We start from the raw sequence: 27,310 nt of genomic DNA, 5'->3' as shown, positions 1-27,310 counted from the left end.
TCCCGAGTCCTGCAGCTTCAGGTCACCAGCTCCCGTCCCAGTTAACCCTGAGGGCGCCAGGAGGAGAAATATATCCTCAAACGCACCCGGTCCCCAGATGACCCTGTCTGAGCGCCGTATTCACGCAGCATCCTTCCGTGACTCTTCCTCTTTCGAGCAACAGCTCAGTTTTTCTCCTCACTGCGCCTCCTCAAATCCCATTCAAGAAAAAGCCTGGGATTTCAGCTAAAACGCACACCGCCCCCGCCCCATCCCATCCCGGCTCCTGGCGGCCGACTCCGTGGGGGGGACTCTCGCAGCCCGGGAGGGAGGGCGCGCCCCCGCGCGCGCCCGTTGCCATGGGAACGCACTGGGCCCGGCCGCCCGAGGGAGAGGCGGGAGGAGGCGAGGCGGCCGAGCTCGTGGGAGACGCTATCGCAAGATGGCGTCTGCGCGGCCGCGGGATGCGGAGTGAGCGCTCCTCGCCGGGGGCTCCGCGAGGCTGCTGGTCTCCCCGCCGCCGCCACTGCGGCGCCGCGTCTGCGCCTGCCACTGCGCCGCAGCCAAGCCTCCTGCCTCGCAGGTACCGCCGCCGCGCGCACGCCCCGCGTGGTAGCCGGGTGGCAGCGACAAGTGCCGGCTCGCCGCGGGCTAGCGGGGCTCCCCTGGGCAGGGCGCGCCCGACACTAACGCGTGAATAACTTTTTCTTGCAGCGGCCCCCTGCTTCCCAGCCTGCAGCCTCCCCGGGCGCCCGCGCCCCCGCCACGCCCCTCGGGCGCCCGCCTCCCTGCGAGGTGTGAGCGCGTCGGGCCGATGCGGTGATCTCTGCCCGCCTGGGAGGAGCGCGTGGACTGGCGGGCGGCGGCGAGCCGGCGGCGAGCGCCGTTACAATGGCCCTGACCCTGTTCGGTAAGTGCGCCGTCTCCCCGCGCCGCCGCAGGTGGGCCGCGCCCGGGGCTGGGGGCGGGGGGCTGCGGGCCCGGGCGCCTGGGAGGGGGCGCGGCGCTCGGTGGCGGGCGCCCGCCGGGCCGCGGAGTCCGGGCGCCCGGGGCGCCAGGCTCGCTCCCTCGCGCCTCTCCCATTGTTTCCTCTCCAGGCAGAGCCGATGGGCGTGTGCTCCCCTGGCCAATTCTGGGCTGGGAGGCTCTGAGGTCCTGGGTGTTTTGCAAACGCAGGACGATTCTCTAAGATGCCAACTTGGGAGCGAAGTTAGCTGGTTGTTTCCAAACCTACCTTTACCAAGTCGGTAAATAAACGTCCCGGAAAGTTTATTTATTTTGAGCGAGATATCTGTGCATCCCCAACCTTCTTGGAATTGCCAAATGCCTGTGTTGCTTCCTGTTGGATTGTTGGGGGGTTTTTTTGGACTCTCTCTGTTCCGTTGGAAACAAGAATGATTTATGAAGTTAATATTGGTTAAAATTGAAAATATTTGTGCTAATGAATGGGAGGAGACAGAAGAAAGTTGATTACTGGAAGATAATTGTAATTTCAGGAGAACATCTTTTGAGTATTCATTAGGGGAAAATGTTATTTTCTGCAACACTATTGTTTCAGTGGTTGAGACTTCAAGGTGTTTTTTCCCCCTGAGTTTGCAATGACAGTGGGTTGGGAAGAAGGACTGAAAAGATACATTGTTTCCTTTTACAAAACCAGACTGGTACGTATGTACCTTACTTCCAGCAAACTCAATATGTGAAAATTTAGGTGTTCAAAGTGTTCAGCTTTTCTAAGAAGCAAAGCACCATGATACGTAACTGATAGCTGTAAGGACCAATTTAGTAAGTTATTCACAGTATCAAGTATCCAGTTAAGTTTTTAATTATGTCATTTGATCAAGCACATTAGAGGTGTCATATACCTCGAATGTTTTTGATGTAAACACCTCAGAGTGACTTAAGCTGCTGGAATGAAAGTGTTACTTTTATATAACCATCTTATTTTATAAATTAAACATACACGCTAAGAAGTTATTACCCAAGGTCACATGGCCCTTTTGTGGCAAAAGTGAGCCTAGAGCTCAGTTTGCCAGGCTTCTCTCTGGGACTATGTTTACTATGCTCAAATACGGTGCTAGAAATGACATTCCTTACTTAGTGTTGGTTCTCCATAGGTGCTTTTCAAAAGTTTCTTTTTCTGAAAAATACTAACAATCTTGCTGTTTTCCAATACCTTGTACCTAATCTGCATTATTTAGTATTTATAGAAGCATTTTCTTTAAATGTGGACTTTTTTTAATACAAAAGTTAAAGAATGTTTGAAGGCTCTACTATAGTTGATATTTTCTTTTGAAGAAGGTATTGTATCTTAATACATAGCAGTAAGATTTCCAGAAGTAGATTTCTCTTTAAAATTATTTCTGACTAAATTCATTTTCCTTCCTAAAGAGATATTCTGGCCTGGGTGAGGTAGTGGCTCACTCCTCTAATCCTAGCACTCTGGGAGGCCCAGGCGGGAGGATTGCTTGAGGCCAGGAGTTCAAGAGCAGCCTGAGCAAGAGAGCAAGACCCCATCTCTGCAAAACATAGAAAATTTAGCCGGATGTGGTGGCCTGTGTCTATAGTCCCAGCTACCCGGGAGTCTAAGGCAGGAGGATTGCATAAGCCCAGGGGTTTGAGGTTGCTGTGAGCTGTGATGATGCCACTGCTCTCTAGCCTGGGTGACAGATTGAGACTTGGCCTCTAAAAAAGTACTCTGCATTTTTTTCAAATTAAGATTTATAAGACAACTACTTTTAGAATACTGATATTCTTGAGGAGTAAAAATGGTAAATTGGGGAGAATATGGTCTTTTAAAAGGATTCCTAATTATTAATACAAATCTGATAACTACTGAGGTAAAGATGAGGAAGGGAACAGCATGGAATTCGACCCATGGAAGAAAGTGTAAGAAACCACTCCCTCCCCTCAGAATGAATTGCGTTTAAAAAATCTTAAAGTCCACTTGTGGGAGAATAGAATTTAGTTCATAAAATTCAGTTTGTTGCAATGTGAGCATTTTGTATTGTAAAACAAAGTATGCTTGCATGTAGAGGCTATTTTTTTAAGTAGTGATAACAACTGGCAGCTGTTTTTAAAAGTATGGTTGTAGAGCCCTCATCAGTCATTTGAGACGTCTGTTAAAAATGTAGATTCCTTTGCCCAGAGACCTGGGGGAAGGGGATTTTAAAGGGACTCTCTCTGTGATTCTTATGCATACTCAAATTTGAGAACCATTGTATTAAAGACAAATACTAGAAGATTTGATCAAACTTGTCCAATTCAAAATAGCTTTTTGTATATGTTAAGAGAATTACCCTAGGGTTAAAAGAAATGGATTTTGTTTTAGGTTTTACTAACATTTAACTAGGTTGTCTTAGAGAAGTACCTCATATTCCATTATGTTTATTCTTAATGACCAACTTAGAACAGAAGAGCAATGAGGTAATAAAGTTCCCCTGAGTTGGTAGAGACAAGAACCTGGACTAGGTAAATGTGATTTATCACATTTGTGTGATGTTTCAGTCATCAAGTCAGAGCTAAGAGTTCCCCCTAAGGCTCCCCGGAGTAACTACTGCCAGGACCCTATCTTATGTATCCTGGTTGTGTTAGCTTAGTCCAACAATAGTCTAGTCCAGTTACTTACTTTGTGTTTTACATATCCATTCGGGCTTTTTATAAGTGTACAGAATGTTCTTTTTATAGGCAGTTAGTGAAAGTTAGCTTAGTTTTTTAAAAAGTGAGTCTCTAAAATGACATAATTTTACATTTTATACATTTAATTTTTTCCCGTGTTAAAATTATAGGAACTCAAATACTTGTTAACTTAAGCTGAAGAGTGAAGACCATCTTATCTCTTGTCCTTACTATTAATCACCTTTGCTGTTTAAAATGATTTTTTTTATTTCAGCATATTATGGGGGTACAAATGTTTAGGTTACATGTGCTGCCTTTCCCCCGCCTTGGCCCCCCCCCCCAGTCAGAGCTTCAAGCGTGTCCATCCCCCAGATGGTGTGCATCGCACTCATTATGTATGTGTATACCCATCCCATCCTCCCCCTCCCACTTGCCCCAGGCCCGATAAATGTTATTCCTATATGTCCATTTAGGTGTTGGTCAGTTAATACCAATTTGCTGGTGAATATATGTGGTGCTTGTTTTTCCATTCTTGGGATACTTCACTTAGTAGGTTCCAGCTCTATCCAGGAAAATACAAGAAGTGCTATATCACCATTGTTTTTTAGAGCTGAATAGTACTCCATGGTATACATATACCACATTTTATTAATCCACTCATGTATTGATGGGCACTTGGGTTGTTTCCACATCTTCATAATTGTGAATTGTGCTGCTATAAACATTCGAGTGCAGATGTCTTTTTCATATAGTGTCTTGTTCTTTTGGGTAGATGCCCAGTAATGGGATTGCTGGATCAAATGGTAGATCCACTTGTATCGCTTTACGGTATCTCCATATTGCTTTCCACAGAGGTTGAGCTAGTTTGCAGTCCCACCAGCAGTGTATGAGTGTTCCTATCTTTCCACATCCATGCCAACATTTATTGTTTTGGGACTTTTTGATAAAGGCCATTCTCACTGGAGATAAGTGATATCTCATTGTGGTTTTGATCTGCATTTCCCTGATGATTAGAGATGTTGAGCATTTTTTCATATTTGTTGGCCATTATTCTGTCTTCTTTTGGAAAGTTTCTGTTCATGTCCTTAGCCCACTTTTTGATAGGGTTGTTTGATTTTTTTCTTGCTGATTTTCCTGAGTTCTATATAGTTTCTAGTTATCAGCCCTTTATCAGATGTGGAGCTTGTGAAAATTTTCTCCCTTTCTGTAGGTTGTCTGTTTGCTCGCGTAGCAATTTCTTTGGCTGTGCAGTAAAATGATGTTTTAACACAATTTTTTTATTCTAGGATGAAAGAACCAGAACCCAATCTTTTATGATTTTACAATCTCATTTGGGAGTTGAAAATGTCCCTCTTTGGAAGTTTAAGGATTTGTAACCATTTTCCATCACTTTTTAAATGAACCTACATATCAGTATTAGCTTTGATATAAATAGTTTTTAAATGCCCGCATCTCAGAAATTATTCAAATATAGTTAAGACTCTGTTCACTTACCTTGCTCATTTATTCAGTAAACGTATATCACAATGTGCAAGAGTCATAGTCCCTGTCTCCTTAGAGCTTATATTCTAGTGGTGCTCCACAGTCTTCCAGAACTGTAGCGAATGCACCTAATTCACTAATTCCTTATCGTTAACGGCACCTAACTGCCTAATTCCACATAGGCTTTCTTAGAACTTCCCCAGAGAGTGGGTGTTCTCTAGTAATTACTAGGATAAAAAGGAAGCCTCAGATCATCTAATTTAGAACTTCTTAGCTGGTGTATCCGACAGAATGTCCTGATTGGCCACACCAATAGAGCCCTAGTTGGCAGAGCTGGGTGAATAAGCATTCTGCCAGCTCTTTCTTTGGCAGGAATTTCTGTCATTTATAGCTTAATGGGGCTGTGGTTTATAGCCCAGACCAACCGATGAGATTGGGAACTCAGTTACCATCCAGCTGGGCTGGCTGAACCTTGAATAATGCTCTTCTGTATGTGGGTAGAGTTAGCTCTGGCATTGCTGCTCCTCTCTTCCCCTTTCTTTTCTATTTGCTCTTGTTACCATTTAATCACCAATCTACCATGGCTCACTTCTAACACTTGGGATTTCACTGATTTCTTACCATCTTTCCTCAGATCATCCTGCCATGGAAATGTTTTCATTGTCTTCATTGAGCCTCTGTCACTGCCCTGACACACCAACTGTGGGCATCTTTGTAGAGATCCTTTGGAGCAGCTGAATGGTGATGGCATAGTCTTTGTGATGATGCTAGGAAATTTTCTGATTTCCCATATGACCTGAAATTAAAATTTATTTAAAAAAAAACAATTCAGCTGAACATTTTCAGTATGATTTATTTGACCAAAGAATATGGGAAGGTGGCCCAATGGTGAGAGCCCATCTTGCTTTTCTCAGAATGTTTTATGTTTTCAGCTGTCATTAAAATCAATATCCTTATTTAAATATCCATATTCCTTCTCTTACTGGTATTAACAACTTAATATTTCAGCTGGGCACAGTAGCAAGTACCTGTAGTCCCAGCTACTTGGGAGGCTGGGGTGGGAAGGTCTCTTAAGGCTAGGAGTTCAAGGCTGTAGTGTGCTATGAGTAGTCACCACATTGCAACCTGGGCAAGACAGTGAAACCCCATCTCTTAAAAAAAAACCCATAATCAATATTTCAGCTTTAAAATGTGTCTTTTAATGTGTGGGCAGCTGGTACTAGGTAAGAGAGATAAAAGAATTTTAGTTATTATAAGTCTTAGAGTTACCATCTGTGTACAGCATAAAGGAATAGTGATGTGATCTTTTGAGTCACGTCTGTTTCTGCAGATAACCATCCTATAAGTAGCCTAGTCTTTGAAATCAACGATAGTGATTTGTGTAATTATAAAAATTTGACATTTGTCAAGAAAAGCGTTTTAGTTTCTTTTAGATCACTTTTTCTCAACCTTTTTTAACAACCCCCTAAGCCTGTAGACGTTTTATTCCTAATTGTTCTCCCCATGAAAATTTAATACCAGAGATACACTGTATATTTCTGACATGTATATATCTGATTTATGCATAAAAAGCGTAAGTTGTTTTGACCCCCCCCCATTGAAAATATATGTTTTAGGCTAACTTAAAGCAAATACAACAGAATTAGGCAGAGAAATACTGTTTGGTAATTCTTTATATGTCATACTAATAGTTCTAAAGCAATGACATTAGTGTAAATTATACCTTTTTTGTCAGATTGGTTTAACCTAGGAACTTCCTATCATCCTGAGATTAGCCATAAGGAAAATACCTTACTGGGCCTGCAAGGTGTAACCTTTCTCAAAGTCCTTTTAATAATAATAATGATAGCCTTTGATATGGATAATTCATGTTTTCTCAGTCTTACATAAAGTATCAATAATAGCACCTTTAGAAAACTACTTATCTGCAATATGTAAACTAGATGAAATCTCTGAACTTTCTGTGCAAACCCAATTCAAGACAAGTCCTTGAGCCGGGCCTTCCAACCAAATTACCAGCCATACTCATTTTTGCATAGAAAATGATTTTCATAAACTTTGATTTTTATTGGTTAATATAGTCCTACTATCCTTAAAAAACAGGAAAGGATGAGACTAAGAAAACAGGATGTAGTATGACCATATTTTACATTGAAAAGTCATATTGAATAAAAAAATCATGTCTGACAAAATAAAGTTATAAATGTACATTCCTAATTTGGTTCCTTATTTTTAAAAGAATGAATACTTTGTGAATATATTAAAAACAACTACACTGTATACTTTAAAAGAGTGAATTTTATGGTATGTGAATTATATCTCAGTAAAGGTATAATTAGTAAAAAACCACCTGAGCTTAAAAAATATTAAATAGAAGAAAAGAATGATTTTATTTTATTTTTATCTTTATTTTTATTTTAGAGAGGGTCTCACTCTGTCATCCTGGCTAGAGTACAGTGGTGTCATCATAGCTTACTGTAACGAACTCCTGGGCTCAAGTGATCCTCCTGCTTTGGACTTCTGGGTAGCTGGGACTACAAGTACTCACCACCACACCTGGCAAATTTTTCTATTTTTTGTAGAGATGAGGTCTCGCTATGTTGCTCTGCTGGTCTTGAACTTCTGGCCTCAAGAGATCCTCCCTTCTTGGCTTCCCGGAGTGCTAGGATTACAGGCATGAGCCATGGCGCCCAGCCAAGAATGATTTTTTTGTTTTGTTTTGTTTTTTATTTTCCTCCTCTCCAAGTAAAGAATGATTTTATATCTAAGAACCTTTTAGAGCTTTTTCACATTTTAAAAAAGTTTTTTTTTTTTTTTGTATTGTCTTCCCCAAAGAACAAAAAAAAAATAAAAAATTTATGGGTAAAAATGCTCGTCTATTTTGAATGGTTGTTTTAAATTTAGGAAAGTAAGCACTTCTTGGAAAGAGTTAATGCCATCAGCTGAGTGATTTGCAAGAGAAGGGAAGATGAGTCAGGCCAGGTCTGTCGCCAGCTGCTCTGTGCCTGGTGTGGAAGGGGGCCATCTCATTGTTCTTTATCCAGCTGCACCCAAAGTTGTTCCTTTCTCTTTCCATTCTGACTTTTTACCTTTGAATGATATTGGACTGTATATATGTCGTGGTGTAAAGTAAGCAGAAGGAGGATGTAGTCAAAGAAATGTATTTCTACCTGAATAGATTTTTATGACCAGCCACAAACTTGACATCTCAAAAACTGAATGGGTGTTTGAGACTCTTTAAACTGCTAATCTTTCCTGATTTCTTCATTTCTGCCATTAGCACTTATCTTCAGCCCTTACAGTATGTTCTTTCTATCTTGTACCTTTCCTATAGAACTCTGTCATTGTTTTTTAGCTCCTTAGTGGCTGTGGAATTCATTTGGCAAGTACGATTTTAGGGTTCGAAGTCGCTTGTGCTAGATAAGACAGATAGCAGGTGAGTGGCAGAGATGTCTGTTTGAAGGATATGGAAACCTCAAGCATTATATTAAAGTTAAAGCAAGATTTTGTCTCATGTTTTCTATGAGGAATAATATGCTAAATATAGATAAATATCTTCATTTAGCATGAAAGAATTTATGGACAGGTCTTAAAGTAGTTTATGGACAGAAGGTCTTAAAGTAGTAAAGACATAGGACAGGCATTTTGATTGTGAGAGTAAGAGAAAAGAAAGGGGCAGAAGTTTTAGAGGGCCAGGCTTTACTAAGAAGGGCTTGTAGGAGGCGGTGGAATAAGCTAAATTTTAAAAAGCAAAGGACAGTCATCGTTGTAGAAAGGAATGGATGACATTATTAAATGACAGAAGGGAGCAGAAATGAGAAGAGTGCTATTTCATCATTTTGCCAAGCAGTAGTCTAAGAATTGTGATGTATTTACCTATTTTATGATTTGTTTACTCATCTGGTCTGTGAATATTTATTGAATGCCTATATTGTGCCAGGCCTGTATTAGTTCCAGCCCTCAAGGAATTTTTATTTGCAATGGAGGGAGACAGACAATAAAAAATACATAATGTGCCAGGGAGCAAATGTAATTAAGAAAAATAGAGCAGGGTGAGGGATGTGGGCCACTTTTGTCTCTGAGTGGTCAGGGAAGGCCTCCCAGGTTGGTGAGTTTCAATCAGCGATTTGCAGTAAGTGGGGGATGAGTCATGTGAAATGGGGGAATTGCCTCATAGAGCAGGCTCTGAGGCAGGGCTGTGCTGGGCATTTGTGAGGAACAGAGGGCTGGTGTGGCTGAAGTGGAGTAAGCAGGGGGAAAGTGGTAGGAAAGGACGACAGAGAGATAACTGGGGATAGAAGAGTATGGGGGTCACTGACTCTCAAGGGCCCGGTGAACTATAGTGTGGACTTGAGATTTTACTCTGAGTGAGATGGGAAGCTCATGGAGCCTGGTAGGTCTGTATCTTCAACCACATACAAGAACCTTACATACGTTATCTCATTTATTTTTGCACTATTGGAGAAATGAATTAATAGCCCCTCTTAGGGGCTTGGATTTTGGGATAAGAGATCTGCATTTAATCCTTTCTCTGCCACAGATTAACTATACATTCTACTCTCTATATCTTTATATGTAAAGAAGATCAGATTTCTGTGACAGTGCTGGCCACTGTGATACTTCCTGTTGGTACTCTGAAAATGCGAACAATACACTGGCCAACAGGCAATGCTTGCTTCTCCTTTGGGAGGTCATCCAGACCATAGGGTAGCCCCCTTTGTCCTCAGGGGATGCCTGAAATCATGGATAGTACTGAACCCTATATCTATATCTATACACACACACACACACACACACACACACACACACACACACAGAGTCATCTCTCCTGTGTACACATACTTATGATAAAATTTAATTTACAAATTAGGCACAGTAAGAGATTAACAATAATAACTAATAATAAAATAGAGCAGTTATAACAATACCAGCATTACTACTCTTGCACTTTGTGACTATTATTAAGTAAAATAAGGATTATTTGAACATAAGCACTGTGATACTCTGACAGTTGATCTGATAACTGAGACAACTGAGATGGCTACTAAACGACTCCTGGATGGGTAGCATCTACAGCAAGAGTATGCTGGACAAAGGGATGATTCACATCCTGGGTGGGATGTGAATGCCACTGAAACCATGGAAAGTAAAACTGTGGATAAAGGAGGACTACTGTTGTTAGATATAGTCCTTGCCCTCATGGAACTTAAAGTATATCAAGGTCTATAAACTCAATTTCTGGCACATAGCAGGCACTCAATCCAAGTTTGTTGAGTGAACAATGAAGGAACAAAGAATAAACATGTAACAATGGACTCTCACTCTATATGTGTAGTCTTGAACAACCTTGAATCAGTTTAAACATTTGCTTTTGTCTTTTTTTATCTTTTATTATTTTACATTATCCTTGCTTATTTATATGAGAGTCCATAATTGGAAACTTAAACCTGCCTCTTAAAAATTAGTTCATTTAGGCTGGGCACAGAAGCTTATACCTGTAACCCCAGTGTTTAGGGAGGTCAAGGTGGGAGGATTGCTTGAGGCTGGGAGTTTGAGACCAGCCTGGACAACATAGCAAGACCTCGTCTCTACAAAAAATAAAAAAATTAGCTAGGCATTGAGGCAGGAGGATTGCTTGAGGACAGGAGTTTGAGGTTATAGTGAGCTATGATCATGCCACCACACTCCACCCTGGGCATCAGAGCAAAACCCTGTCTGTTAAAGAAAAAAAAAAGAAATTAGTTTAATAATTTACTTCCCTACTTAAAATCTTCTTCTGGTTCTTCCCCATCACCATTATGTACAAATTTCCTAGCTTGCATATAAGGCTGTCAAGATAGGCCCCCAGATTACCTTTTGCCTTCATCTCTCACATCTCCCCCTTAGAGACTTTGCTTCAACCATACTGAACTATTTTCCAGAAGGAATTTTTCTCAGTGTGCCTTTGGCACCATCATTTCCCTAGCCTGTCTCTGCCTCCACTGCTTGTATATATCTTGCAACTCAGCGTGAATAGATCTCTTCTTTGTAGCCTTCCTTTGTGAGTTACCCCTTTTCTGCACCCTCAGTGCCCTGCACTACACACCTCTGCCCCAGCACTTACCACGTGGTGATATAATAGTTTTTTTTATTCTGTCTACCCCATTAGGCAAAGTCCCTAATGGGAAAGCTATGGATTTTTCTTTGTGTACTTAACAGTGTCAGCTGCATACCAGCTACTCGATGAGTGTTGGATGTTATGAAGTGTTAAATTTGGGAGTTAGTTGTAAGGCCCAAATCCATATGATACACATCCTCTATTTTCTTTTCATCATTTTTTGTGAATTTTAAAAAAATTCAGTAAATGTGTCATTCTGTTACTTCATGGTTCTATACCATAATGTGAAGTCCCCAACTGCAAGCTCACAAAAGCTTGAATAAAATGGAAATCTCTCAGGGACCAAATTCTTTGAGCTTTAACTATAGTATTAGGTGATTAAATATGAAATGTCCAAGTTTGAATCAAAAGTTTAGTTTATTATTTCTCGAAACAAGAAGCAGTACAGTTAAAGTATGTGCCTAGGCCGGGCGCGGTGGCTCATGCCTGTAATCCCAGTACTCTGGGAGGCTGAGGCGGGTGGATTGCTCGAGGTCAGGAGTTCGAAACCAGCCTGAGCAAGAGCGAGACCCCCTCTCTACTATAAATAGAAAGAAATTAATTGGCCAACTAATATATATAGAAAAAATTAGCCGGGTACTAGGTACCAGGTATTCGGGAGGCTGAGGCAGAAGGATTGCTTGTGCCCAGGAATTTGAGGTTGCCGTGAGCTATGCTGACGCCACAGCACTCACTCTAGCCGGGGCAACAGAGTGAGACTCTGTCTCAAAAAAAAAAAAAAAAAAAGAGACAAAGTATGTGCCTAAACACAGTTTTGGCATTGTAATGGTGGCTTGTTTATGCCAGCAGTGAAGAAGCCTAGAGAGTGACTGGCGATGAAATTGCAAAGGCGTTTTCCACAGCTTGTTATGAACTGAATATTTTTCCTTGCAAGAAGTGGTCCAAAGCCTGGAAGAAGTGGTAGTCAGTTGGTGCAAGGTCTGGTGAATACGGTTGTTGATACAGAGTTTCCAAGTCCAGGCTCTATAGTTTAAGCAGTGTTTGTGTGACTTATGGTCTAGCATTGTCTTGCAAGAGAATTGGCCCATATCTATTGACCAGTCTCGGTTGCTTAATCACAAACATCGTCATCATTTCATCCAACTGGTTGCAGTAGACATCCATTGTAATCAGTTGACCAGGTTTCATGAAGCTGTAGTGGATAATACTGGCACTGGACCACCAAACACCATTAGCTTTTCTTGATGAATATTTGGTTTTGGAATGTATTTTGGCACTTCATCTTTATCTAGTCATTGTGCCAAACACTTGTGATTGTCAAGAAGAATCCATTTTTCATACTCATAACAATACGGTGTAGAAATGGTTTGCCTTTATGTCATGACAGCAAAGAAAGGCAAGATTTGAGATGATTTCTCTTCTGCTACTCATTTATGCTCATGTATGCTGAACCCATCTATCCAGCTTCTTTACCTTGCTGATTTGTTTCAAATGGTCCAATATTGTTGGAATAGTAGTGTCAAACCTTTCTGCTAATTCATGTGTAGGTTGAGATGGATTTGCTTCCATTACAGCTTTCAGCTCATTATTATCCACCTTGGTCTCAGGTTGCCCATGTGGTTCATTTTCAAGATTAAAACCACCAGAATGGAACTTCTCAAACCATCCATGTATTATGTATTCATTAGCCACATCCTTCCCAAACACTTTGTTGATATTTTGAGCTATCTGCTCAGCATTGGTCCCACGACGGAACTCATATTTGAAAATAACATGAATTTTGTATTTATCCATGGTTTCACAAATATTGCTCTAAAATTTTTTTGAAAGGTAATCACAAGCGAAATAGTGCATTTGAAAGACTGAGGGTGTACTTTCACAATAAAAATAAAACTGGAAGTAGCAGAGTAAAATGTCAGAGATATCAACTGGCAAACTCAGTACTTAAAGAAATTGGACATTTCATACTTAATAACCTAATATTACTAACCACCAGCAGATGTTTCTAAATTATTTGGCATAATTAGATAACAAATTCCACTTCATTAAGCTATTGTTCATTTTCATTTCAGTAGTACAGAGGAATTGCACATAAATTAGCTTGGTTTGTTCATGTTTTACCCTCACAGTAGGGAGCATAATCAAATTGAATAGGAATTCAGTATGAAAATGGTTAATATTACTTTTTAGAATTCTGAAAATAAAAACAATATGATCTTTTATAATAATAAATTTGTGTGCTCCATGAACATTCACATTAGTTTTCATATGGTTATTGGAAGAGCAGATATAAACAATTTGAACACTAATATTTTTAAATGGAGAAAAGACAATTTTTATTCCTGTTATTAATGCCTTCCATTCCTCTAGTAAGAATTTGAGGTGATTTATAAAAAACTACAGTACAAGAAGATTTAAAACAGTAATTGTGGGAATTAGTTTTTTTCTGTCTTATGTCATTAATTTCTTCCTCTCCCTGGATCATTTCCCTCTGATTACAACTGTGCTTTGCTGTTCCATGTGATAAAGCCTTTCCTTAATTTTGGTCATGACTTTTTTAGTGTCCTTCCTATTACTGAAAGTTTGTTGAAAGAGCAGTCTGTACACCCCACCTCCACTTTCTACATGCCTACTTATTCTTTAACCCTAGGCTGCTTCCATCTCTTCCAAACCACAGTGTTACAGAGCAGTGTTTTATCATAATTATGAGGTGTTTGTGAATGTTACTCATTGCTCATAAAAAAGAGAGGTTGGCAGTTGTTGATGAAAATATTATGCTTCCTGTAATCCCAGCACTTTGGGAGGCCAAGGCAGGAGGATCACTTGAGGTCAGGAGTTTGAGGCCAGGCTGAGCAACATAGTGGGACCTCATCTCCACAAAAAAATAAACAAAATTAGCTGGGCATGGTGGCGCATGCCCATAGTCCCAGCTACTCCGGAGGCTGAGGTGCGGGATTATTTGAACCCAGGAGTTGGAGGTTGTAGTGAGCTATGATGGCACCACTATACTCCAGCCTGGGTGACAGAGTGAGACCCAGTCTCTTTAAAAAAAAAAAAAAAAAAGAAGAAGAAGAAAAGAAAAAATTATTCTGATGTTTGTTAAAACAGCAAGAAAGATTTTACTTAAGATGATTGTGAGAGGTGTCAAGGACTATTGCAGTAGGGGAGAGAGAGATTGGGTTCAACTCTGAAGACAACAAGAACAAGTGGGAATTTACAGCCACAGAGTAGGTTGTGGGGCTGATGTATGGAAAGTTACTAATAGTAGACATCAAGGGTAGGGGAGAAATTCTTGCTAAACTAACCTAACAGGATTCTTATTGAGCGTAGGCCTGAGTGATCAGATATCAAGAGTAGGGAATGAAGAATTTGATTAGTTATCAAAGAGTGATCAGATGTCAAGGTGGAGGGATTCTCTCTAAACTGACTTATCAGGCTTCTTCCTAAAACCTGTCAGGGGCCTGGGCCAAGATCAAGGCCTGATTGACAAGAGGGCTGAGAAGAGACTGACTAGAGTTTGGTCAAGGAGAGCATCTTGTCACAACCATTACCTTATATTCTGCTTCTGATCAACTGGAAGTGCTTTCTCAATTAATAGCTAATATCCAGTGGCTTTTTCTCAGTTCTCATATTGATCTTTCTGAACTATTTGATGTCTTTGATTGCCCCTTTCTCCTTGAAACTGTTTTTTCTCGTCTTTCGAGACATTGTGTTCTGCTACTACTCCTTTTCCTCCCTTTCGCTATTCCTCATTTCCTCTGTTCTTCTAAATATCAGTATGTTTCAAGAACTGACCTTCCTTTCTCCCTTGGAAGTATGTGGGCTTCAACAACGAGCACTGTGGGGATGACTTCTGAGTCTGTCTCCAGCCCTGTGCTTCCACACACTCTAAATTTCTACCTGGATTTCCTACATATAGACACTTCAGGCTGTACATGTTCCAGTCTCAAATTTTTCACGTTCATTCTTCATCTGCTCTTCCTTTTCCTCTGATACCCAATCAGCGGCTGACTCTTGCAGACTGGTCTTTGCAATGGCTTTCATACCTATTCCTTTCTCTGTAACTTGAAAATACTGAGGAAATGGACAAATTTTTGGAAACACACAACCTCCCTAGACTCAATCCAGAAGAAATAGAACTCTTGTACAGGCCAGTATCAAGGAATGAAATTGAAGTAGCAATAAAAAATCTCCCAACAAAAAAAAGTCCTGGACCAGATGGTTTCACAGCCGAATTTTATCAGACCTATGAAGAACTGGTACCTATACTGTAGAAATTATTTCATAATATCAAGAAGGAAGGAATCTTCCGTGGCTTATTTTATGAAGCCAATATCACACCAAAGCCAGGAAATGATACAACATAAAAGAAAACTACAGGCTAATATCCCATATGAATATAGATGCAAAAATTTTCAGTAAAATCCTTGCAAACTGAATTCAGCTGTATATCAAAAAACAAAACCAAAAACCCACCACAACCAAGTGGGCTTCATTCCAGAGATGCAAGGATGGTTCAAGATATGCAAATCTGTAAATGTGATTCACCACATAAATAGAAGCAAAAACATAGACCATATGATCCTCTCAATAGATGCAGAAACAGCATTTGACAAAATTCAGCACCCTTTTATGATAAGAACTCCTTTAACAAAATAGGCATAGATGGAACATACCTCAAAATTATAAAAACCATATACAACAAACCCCCAGCCAACATCATACCGAACAGGGGAAGATTGAAAGCATTTCTGCTAGAGCTGGAACTAGAGAAGGTTGCTCACTGTCACCACTTCTATTCAATGTATTGCTGGAAGTCTTAGAGCAATCAGGCAAGAGATAGAAATCAAAGGTATCCAAATGGGGAAAGAAGAGGTCAAACTATTACTCTTTGCTGACGATATGATCTTATATCTAGAAAACCCAAAGATTCTGCCAAGAGACTCCTGGAATTGATAAATAAATTCAGCAAAGTCTCAGGCTATAAAATCAGTGTACACAAATCAGTATCATTCCTATACACCAACAACAGTAAACCTGAGAATCAATTCAGAGACTCAATACTTTCCATGAAAGCAACAAAGAAAATAAAATACCTAGGAATATATTTAGCCAAGAAGGTGAAAGACCTCTATGGGGAGAACTATGAAACACTGAGGATGTAAACAAATGGAAAACATATCATGCTCATGGATCGACAGAATCAATGTTGTTAAAATGCCTATGATACCTAAAGTGATTTACAGATTCAATGCAGTCCACATTAAAATACTGTCCTTTTTCACAGATCTAGAAAAAACAATTATATGCTTTGTATGGAACCAGAAGTGACCCTGCATAGCCAAAGCAAACTTAAGCAAAAAGAGCAAATTGGGAGGCATCAATTTATCATACTTCAAGCTATACTACAAGGCTGTTGTAACCTAACAGCATGATACTGTTACAAGAACAGAAACACAGACTAATGAAAACCATCTGCATATTGCCATCTAATCTTTGACAAAGCAGACAAAAAACATACACTGAAGAAAAGAATCCTATTCAATAAACGGTGCTGAGAAAATTGAGTAGCCATGTGTAAAAGACTGAAACAGTATCCACACCTCTAACCACTCATAAAAATTAATTTGAAGTGGATAACAGACTTAAAGCATGAGACTGTAAGAATTCTAGAAGAAAATGTCGGAAAAACTCTTCTAGATATTGGCCTAGGCAAAGAATTTGTGAAGACGACCCCAAAGGCAGTCACAGCAACAACAAAAATAAATGGGACCCGATTAAATTAGAGTTTTTGCACAGCAAAGAAAACAATTAATAGAGCGAATAGACAACCTCTAGAATGGGAGAAAATATTTGCATGCTATATATCCAATAAAGAGTTAACAATCAGAATCTACAAAGAACTCAAGCAAATCAGCAAGAAAAAAATCAATGCCATTAAAAAGTGGGCAGAAGACTTGAACAGAAGTTTTTCAAAAGAAGGTAAGACTAATGGCCAATAAGTGAAAAAATGCTCAGTCTCTAATCATCAGGGAAATGCAAATCAAAACCACAATGAGATATCACCTAACTCCAGTGACAATAGCTTTTATCAAAAAGTCCCCAAACAACAGAAGCTGGCTGGCGTGGATACAGAGGGAAAGGAACATTTACCACTATTGGTGGGACTAGTACAACCTCTATGGAAAATAGTATGGAGATACCTCAAAGAACTCAAAGTAGACCTACCATTTGATCCAGCAATCCCACTATTGGGTATTGATCCAAAGGAAAAAAAAAACATTTTATCAAAAAGACACTTGCACTCGAATGTTTATACCAGCACAATTCACAATAGTAAAGATGCTGAATCAACCCAGGTGCCCATTAGTACATGAGTGGATTAATAAAATGTGGTATATGTATACCATGGAGTACTACTCAGCCATAAAAAATGGTGAACTCTAATACCTTTTTTAACAACCTGAATAGAACTGGAGACCATTCTTATGAGTATCATAAGAATGGAAAAACAAATACCACATGTACTCACTGTCAAATTGAAACTAATTGATCAACACTCATCTGTACATATGGAAGTAAAACTCAACAGAAATCAGGCAGGTTGGATTGGTTGCTTTTGCTAGTTTGACTTCTTTCAAAAGTTCCTTCTAGAGTTATGGTTGGATTTATACTGCTTTATATTCTTTAAAAATCTCTTCATCCTTCTTTTAACTCTCAAAGCAGAGGAGAAGGGATAGTTACGTGTAGACACAGAGCTTATTAATCCAAGTTGCTTGGATTATGCTTGCCCCTTTAATGTCATATGTCCAGTATTCCACTGGAAACAGAAACCTCCTGCTGGAGTGACCTTGCTAAGGTAAGAAAAATGACGGGTGTTTCTGGTTTGATAGCTATTTTCTGTCCTTTTAGACTTTTCTAGGCTGTTAGCAAGGAGATGATGAAAGGAAGTCCTTTGTTCAGATCTCCTTTTCAAGACTTTAGTGGGTTAGCCAAGTTCATAGGATATTTCCAGATTAGTTCTCCACCTAAAAAATTAGCTTATAAGTGTATTAAAAAATTTTTTTTTTTCTAAAGAGAAGGTCTTGCTGTGTTACTAGGCTGGATTTGAACTCCTGGGCTCAAGTAATCCTCCTGCCTCAGCCTTCCAAGTAGCTGGGGAAAAAGGCAGTTGCCACCATGGCTGGTGAGTGTTTTTAAAATTGCTGAGTAGAGTTCACTAAGCAGTGGACCAGAAAGCTCAGACTAATGATTGCTTTTCAGAATGTGATGGAATATGTTAAACTGCCACACCTAAGAAAAGATGGAAGTCTGTAGTTTATAGGACTTTTCACATATTGCCTATAATATTTACTTGTGAAAAAAATTTTTGATGGGTCGGGTGCGGTGGCTCACGCCTGTAATCCTAGCATTCTGGGAGGCCGAGGAGGGTGGATTGCTCAAGGTCAGGAGTTTGAAACCAGCCTGAGCAAGATCAAGACCCCGTCTCTACTATAAATAGAAATTAATTGGCCAACTAATATATATATATATATAAAATTAGCGGGGCATGGTGGCATATGCCTGTAATTCCAGCTACTCGGGAGGCTGAGGCAGCAGGATTGCTTGAGCCCAGGAGATTGAGGTTGCTGTGAGCTAGGCTGACACCACAGCACTCACTCTAGCCTGGGCAACAAAGCGAGACTCTGTCTTAAAAAAAAAAAAAATTTTTTTTTTTTTTTTTTTTTTTATGAAACTGTGCTGCTCCTGTAAGTTTTTGGTGATATTGCCTTTTACCTCTTTGGATGGCATTTGTTAATATTCTCAGATTTGGATCTCAAATTTGGATGTTAATATAAAGTTTGCTCATTATATATGTATATAGAATATATAAAGATGAGAATTATAAAAACATTATTGATGTTTTTTTTCTTCATCATAATGTTTAAAGTTTAACCAGAGATTTTAAAGTTGCATGAGAAATGATTCTCTGGGCCTGTCAGTTCATTCTTCATTGAGGTTAAAAGGATAAATTATTTCAAAAGGACAAGAAAAGGAACAAGATGGATTAATAATACAGTAATAAAAAGAAAGAAGGAAACAGACATTGCCACTATATAGTAAGGAAACTTGCAGAATACTTAGAGGCCAGTTGTCCTGAATTTTCCAGACAGATTGCTCAGCAGCACCTGTCTGGAGAGCCGCAATTCTTTCTTACATGCCAGTCTCCCCAGCTGTTGTTCCTAGGTCTCTCCAGACAGAGGAGCTCTTGCTCTCTCTCTTTAAGCATTTCTTTCTCCCTCTCTCTTCCTCCCTCCCTCTCTCTGTTTCTCCCTCTCTCCCTCCCATCTAGAGAGATGGGAGGGAGGGAGCAGTGATTACACACCAGGTCTCAGGACTTTTTCTTTGGATTGAGACCTCATTTAGCTCAAGATGCTTTTTTACATCATTCTTCTAATCAAAACTTTTCTTCTTTTGTTTTTCAAGTATAATAATTGTCCTTAGGGAAAACAGACATTTGGAAATTTTAAAACTATTTTTTTGAAATAATTTTTAGTTAATTACAAATTGATAAAAATCTCAGTTGAAAATGTTCAATGTTTTCAGGACTTATCTGTTGTCTATTACCAGCAGAAGAAAGAAAATTAATGTATGTAAGTGTGTTAATATTAGGTAATTTGTAAAAGATCTGTCCCAAAGTAGTTTTTCTTGTTAGTAAGATACATTTAAAATAAATATGCAACTTTAATATGTTGCTTACTATGTATTAATATTTTTAGCTGCTGTAATTAGATGGTAATGTACAATTTTTAAAGGTTGACTTTAATTTTCATTTTAAAATATAAACAGGCTTGTGGTAATACAATTAAACTGCATTTAACTAACAATCCCTAGATTAAGAGACCAAGTCTTTATAGTAGATTAATTTCATCTGCTGCTATTGAGAAATACAGAAGCTTTTAATAATAAATGTCATCAAGCAGTACTTTTTCTAACTTAATGATTTTAATGCAGACTTAGAAATGGTAATATAAACTGAGATGAATGAAGTCTACCACTTAAAACCCTCATGTTTTGTATTTCAAATATATTTCCATAAATTACAGTGATCTGAAACTTTTTTCCAATTATAAAAATAATATATTGTTAATACTGAAAACTTACAAGAACTGGTATATTTATTATCACTTTATATATTGTCTCTTTTCTAAAGAGCTCAAGCCAATGATGAAGTTTAATAGGCTTTGTATTTTATTTTCCATTGCCTTATAAAGAGATTCACAGCCCCTGAGAAAGCTGCTGTAGAATATTATTTATCATATTGTTGCAAGGCAACTAAATATTATATATTATATTACTTATATTGTAAATAATTACTTATAAAGCACTAAGAATAAATCATTAGCAATTTGCAAAATGGTATGCTCTGTGCTCATTTTATTAAAACAGATGTGGGAAGTTGTAGACAATTAAAAATACTATCAAATTTCAAACCAACTTAGACTTGACCAAAATAATTGTTTTTCCTCCATTTCTCCCCAAAGTATTTAGTTTTTTTCCCCCTTCCACAAAGAAAATGTCAAACCATAACACATACCTCCTTAGTTCTTCCACCCACAAGTAGGCAAAGCAGAAAGCATGTTCAAAATTTTGCACTTCAAAACAGAGATCAGAAAAAATGAGTACCCTGAAACTTAGGCATTCCTACATCATAAGTAGCAGAATTGGGATCAAGCCATTTAAGAAGAAGATTGGGTAAAAACCTCAAGCACTTATCACTCCATGACATTGTAAGACATGATCTCAGATGCTATGTGAGTCCCCCTGCCCTCTCCCCCTAAAAAGAGTACCAGCAAAGAGAACCCTGAAGAAAAAATTAGGAAAGTTAGAATGAAAAAGCTGTAAACCAGAGCCACTACTTGGCTGTTTACAGTGTGCAGACAGGTAACATAGACAATAGGAATGTTGAGGAATTTCCTGATTTTAAATGTTGATAATTTTGGCCATTAAAAAAGGACTGTATGGGCTAAAGAAAATGCATCTTTGGACTGGTGGTGAGGTGACTCTAGGCCACTAGTAGTTGGTGGCTTTCCAACTTGGTCCTAATCTTTGGTGAGGGAGCTGGGGAGGACAAGATTATCTTAAAGATGGTTATGTGTTAGACCAAAGAGGAGAGAGGTAGGGAAGCCAATGAGTTGAAGATTCCTATAATTGCAGTATTGGTAGGGTCTGGAGAAGATTGTTGACAATACATGATATTTTTGCTTTTTCCTGTGTTCAGTCGTATTTTGTGAATAGGGACACATTCTCATTATTGAAGGGGGGACTACATATTTACCAACATGGCTTTCATCTGCTCTTATTTGGTATCACTTTTGATGGCCTAATTTTACTCACATTCATTATGTTTTGTTATGTCCTTGGCATATTAGTGCTCTTCAGCATGTGAAAATTTTGGAGACTTTTTTGGGTCCCATTCAATTTAGACCATCATCATGATAATTAAGTCTCACCTCTCCTTCTCCCTCATCCTGGATAAAGTAAATAAAAACTGTCAATAACCAGGTCTAAGAAGAGAACATATCTGTATAAAACTGCTACCATGTAAGTAATTAGTCTTCATAAAATCATTAAAAATTATCTCTGATTCTTCAACCTAAAAAATGAAATAAAAGCAGTTTCTCCTTACTTACCTCTTCTATAAAATGGTGTTATGAACAAGGGCAATAACATGAGTATGTATATAGCAGTGCTATAAATACAAATCTAGAATTTTATTCCTTCTTTAATATTATATGAAATAATAAAACCATACTATAGTTGACCCTTAAACAACATGGAGATTAGGGATACATATACCCACCCCCACAGTCAAGCACCCACATATAGTAATAACTTGACTCCCCCAAAAGTTAACTTTCAATAGCCTGATGTTAACCAGAAGCTTTACTGATAACATGAATAGTCTATTCACACATATTAATATTTTGTATATATTGTATAATATTTTATGTATATTACATACTGTAGTCTTACAGTAGGCTAGAAAAAAGAAAAATGTTACTAAGAAAATGATAAGAAAGAGAAAATGTATTTACTCTTCATTAAGTGAATTATCATAAAGGTCTTCATCTTCCTCATCTTCACATTGAGTAGGCGGCAATTGAGGAGGGAGAGGAGGGATTGGTTTTGCTATCTCAGGGGTGGCAGAGGCAGAAGAAAATCCATGTAAGTAGGCCTGTGCAGTCTAAACAAACGCATGTTCTTCAAGGGTCAACGGTCTGTCTTCTTTCTTTTTATTATTTGGAGACAGGATCTCACTCTGTCACCCAGGCTAGAGTGCAGTGGTGCAGTCATATCTCACTGCAACTTCGAACTCCTGGGCTCAAGCGATCCTCAAGTAGCTAGGCCTACAGGCACACACACCACACCCAGCTCATTTTTCTTTATTTATTTTTATAGAGAGAGGTAGTCTTGCTATGTTGCCTAGGCTGGTCTTGAACTCCTGGCCTCAGACAATCCTCCTGCCTTGGCCTCCCAAAGTGCTGGGGTTACAGGCATAAGCCACTGCACTTGGCCTATATTTCTGATGTCTGAAGAGAACCATATGAACATAGTGTCTTAGTGGTATTTTCTTTCCTAGTAGTCTTTTGTTTTTTCATCTTTATGCACTATGTACCTTAACTCTTAGTCCATAAACTTTTGCTTAGTAGACACATATACATACACTATACACACTTATGGACACATTGAATCTATGTCTCTATTCATTAGCTGCACTGTTTTTTAGATTTCTTGATAATTTCTTTGGTTTAATTTTTATGAAAAACAAAAGGCCTATTATTTTCCAAGATGTACTGTTCTATAGCCTTGTTAACTGTATTACAAACTTAGAAACATCTTGACTTCTCCACTGACTAGATGCTTTTTAAACTTCTTTGGGGGCGGGGGCGGAGCCTCACACCTGTAATCCTAGCACTCTGGGAGGCCGAGGCAGGCGGATTGCTCGAGGTCAGGAGTTCGAAACCAGCCTGAGCAAGAGTGAGACCTTGTCTCTGCTATAAATAGAAAGAAATTAATTGGCCAACTAATATATATAGAAAAAATTAGCTGGGCATGGTGGCACATGCCTGTAGTCCCAGCTACTCGGGAGGCTGAGGCAGCAGGATCGCTTGAGCCCAGGAGTTTGAGATTGCTGTGAGCTAGGCTGACGCCATGGCCCTCACTCTAGTTTGAGCAACAAAGTGAGACTCTGTCTCAAAATAAATAAATAAATAAACTTCTTTGGTATATCAGATTCTCAAACTTTATTGAATAATGTATCTCTCTAGCCTAACTTCTAAGGATAATGTAAGGATCAAATGTGATAGTTTGGCTATAAATATTTCAAGTGCTTTAAAAGGATCTTACTTTCAAATCTACAAATGCAATTCATTGATATTTGGACTTTGGAAAATCAATGTTTCGATTTAAATTAAAATAACATTTTGATTATTGAAATATTGAACATTTACAATGGTTTGCTTCTGGGACTTTACTGATGAATAGAGTGAAAACATTTTCTAGAGAGTCCACAAGATGGCACTTGCCAACCTGTTTCCTCTGTTTTTCCTTAGCTTAAGGGAAATTCAGCAAAATTCAAAATGGAACATCTAAATATTTATGTATTTAAAATGCTAAAATTTAGATTTCTAGAGGCTTGAGTCTGGATTTGTTAAAATTGATGAGCTTCAATTTAACATTTTGAACAATGTTTATAGAGTATAGGAGCCAAAATCCTTTGTTAGAGATCTTAAGGTTATTTTGAAAACACACTGGGATCTGTAGAATACAAAGGGCTGCCTCCATTCAGTCTGTTAATCACTTACTTTTAAAAGAATATTTATGATTTATGAGACATACAGTCTATATGCCTAGTTTCTAGACACCTTAAGATATTGACATTTTTAAGAACACTGGCCATTAGTAATTGTTCTAAAGTAATTGTGTTATTTTCTATTTAAAAACCAGAAGATGTATGTGGAATGGAATATAGTTTGGAATTTCTAATTATGAATGAAGTTTATTATAATAAGTGGAATGGTAATGAAGCACCACAGGAATCCAATCACAATGTGAATTACATTAGGCTTCCTTTTCACTCCTGTCTCTATAACAATTAATTAATACTGTTTTACATGTTTACTGTTTACATTAACGTTGTTAGGGAAGGGAGTGATGTTGAAATTAGTTGAGGTTGGTAGGGAAGTTTTATATTGTTTGTTCTGTGAAATTTTGTCAATAATTTCATTACAAAGAGCTGTATATTCATAGGTGACCAAGACTGGAAAGTATATATAGTAAAGTTTAGAGCAAAGTAGGTTTAGGTCTGTAGCATTCTAATTTTTCTCAGCGTCATTATAAAAGTGGTCAAGCAATAGAATCAAAGGCGTATCACAGAATAAGAAAAGTAAAAGGAACTTTCTTTTGAAAACTAAGTCAGACTTCCAAAAATCTAAATTTAAGCTTGTAACCACATACTTTAGAGAGTTGTGAAAGTACTCATTTTTCACCATTCTTATGAAGGTTTCTGAAGAAAGAATCTATTATACATGAAGAAAAAAATCACTAAAAGTTTTTTTAAAAACAATTTTGTATGTACTGGCTGCTAAGCTTGCATAATGAATGTGTTCTGTGGTAGGCTGCACATTGAAACTATTCTTTTGTTAGCTTGCCCTTTCCCATATCAAGGGTTTAGTGTTCAGTTTCAGGTTACCATCATTTACATCATACTGTTGTGTACAGGATTTCTTTTTAAAAGCCTATAAAACAATCTATTTAAAGTTCAATAACTTGAATTAATTTCTTTCTAAATTAATTTCTTTTTTCTTCTATCCCACAGTTGAACTATAAATTAATTTCTGAGCTAAGGAATTTCTTGGGAAACATTGGTCAAATATATATAGGAACAGAGGTAAGGAGTGTACACACAGCACACAGGGCTGATTCATCCACTGGTATCTTTGAATGAGGGGATCTTAAGATTTTATTTTTAAAGTGCCTTGATTGTTTTTCCATTGATAAAATGAAGATTGAGCTTTTAAATGTCCCATTTCTAGTTGTTTTTTCCCTCAGAATTCTAAGAAACTTTGGAAGATAGAAAAAAGAAATCTCACCTCAATTAATAGATTTATTTCCTATCTTTTCTGTGTTTAAATTTATAGTACACATTTGAGACCAAGTGAAAATTAAATAGCTCAAACAGAGTTTTGTTCTTTTTGAGTCTTTCCCATCATCTCTTATGAAAATGTAGATACATATGCAATCATCAAGAAAAGGATTTTGTCTTTTCACTTGACTTGCTGATTAGCTAACTTGTTTATTCTGAATGTATGAGTTCTGAAGTTTGTTCCTATACTTAGATATATTGTGCTCATTTCTTTTTCTGATCTCTAACTATTATCATGTTAAAATTTGTGGGTAGGACTTCCCTGAGTCTTCTTTTTTTTTTTTTTTTTTTTTTTGAGACAGAGTCTCACTTTGTTGCCCAGGCTAGAGTGAGTGCCGTGGCATCAGTCTAGCTCACAGCAACCTCAATCACCTGGGCTCAAGCAATCCTTCTGCCTCAGCCTCCCAAGTAGCTGGGACTACAGGCATGTGCCACCATGCCTGGCTAATTTTTTCTATATATATTAGTTGCCCAATTAATTTCTTTCTATTTATAGTAGAGACGGGGTCTCGCTCTTGCTAAGGCTGGTTTCGAACTCCTGACCTTGAGCAATCCGCCCGCCTCGGCCTCCCAGAGTGCTAGGATTACAGGCTTGAGCCACCGCGCCCGGCCTTCCCTGAGTCTTCTTTGGACATAGTAAGCACTATTTGAGATAATTCTTGCAATTTCCTTACACTTGGTCTAGTAGAACTATTGATACTAGTTAACAATGGTGGAACTGTAAGTAAGGAGTCATATTTAATTTTAAAAACTTAAAGTGTAACATACTTATAATACACAATGTATAAGTGTATTTAAGTAAAATATACAAATAAGTGAAAAAGTAAGTAAAATACAGATATCATAAGCTCCATGAATTATTTCCATATGAACACACTGATGGAAGAACTACTCAAGTCAAGAGATACATTACCAGCATCCTAGATACTCCCTCTTGAAACTCCCCCCAATCATACTCTTCTTCCTCCCCAAAGTTTATCATTATCCTGATGTTTAACACTGTATATTAGTATTGCCTGTGTTTTTTTCTTTAACGTCTTTTTTCCCTTTCTTTGGTGGTGGACATGAAATGTTTTTTAATGCTAATGTCTTTACTTGAATCCAATTTAACCAAGTAGAATGCTTCTGAATCTCATTGATGGTGGGACTGTACATGTGAGGGACAACTATATTTTAAAAATGTATTTTTAATTTTAAATTTAAAAAACCCATCATATTTCCTGGCATATAAACTGTTTATATTTTCCTGGCATATAAATATAAACTGTTTATATCTTAAACTGCCAAAAGATATCAATAAGAGATGAAGGTATATGCTCTTGTCTACAGAAAAGTGACCTACAACAACTTAACCTTATGTTTATTTTTATACTTGGTGGCAAAGGCAGTAGAGAGTAAAATGCATGGGTTAGGTAGGTATTGCTGGGGACATTTCTGGGTCACAAGCTGATAGAACTGGAAGTGTAGAATTTCTGTGAACTAAATGTTGTATATTAAAAATTAATGTGAATTTGATATTCTACTCCATAATTTGTCCTTTTTTTTTTTTCTTCGAGACAGAGTACTCACTCTGTTGTCCTGGGTAGAGTGCAGTGGTGTCATCATAGCTCACTGCCACCTCAAACTCCTGGGCTCAAGCAATCTCCTGTCTTAGCCTCCCTTGTAGTTGGGACTACAGGTGTGTACCACGACACCCAGCTAATTGTTTTTCTATTTTTGTAGAGACAGGATCTCACTCTTGCTTAGGCTGGTCCCAAACTCCTCATCTCAAGCTGTCCTCCCACCTCAGCCTTCTGGAGTGCTAAGATTACAGGCATGAGCTACTGCCCTTGGCCCATAATTTGTCCACTTATGATATGTTATTTTATATCAGGAAAAAGTATTTACTATTGTTTTCCTAAGTTAATGGACAAAATGCTGATGAATTGAGCTGTGGGATTATGGAAAAC

At 38.4% G+C, this 27,310-nt stretch overlaps 1 protein-coding gene across 1 annotated transcript in view; it reads left to right on the top strand.

The window, feature by feature from the left end:
• Window positions 1-765: 765 nt before the first annotated feature.
• CHN1 (chimerin 1) overlaps window positions 766-27,310 on the top strand; it is a 185,422-nt gene continuing 158,877 nt past the window's right edge. The window contains exon 1 of the mRNA XM_076005661.1: window positions 766-889. Coding sequence (XP_075861776.1) covers window positions 871-889 — 19 coding nt within the window. The 5' untranslated portion in view covers window positions 766-870. The remainder of the gene's footprint in view (window positions 890-27,310) is intronic.

Source organism: Microcebus murinus, chromosome 8 (genome assembly GCF_040939455.1).
Source record: "Microcebus murinus isolate Inina chromosome 8, M.murinus_Inina_mat1.0, whole genome shotgun sequence".
Classification (NCBI taxonomy): Eukaryota; Metazoa; Chordata; class Mammalia; order Primates; family Cheirogaleidae; genus Microcebus; species Microcebus murinus.
Note: the sequence above shows the minus strand (reverse complement) of the source record. Positions and strands in the feature narration are given on the sequence as shown.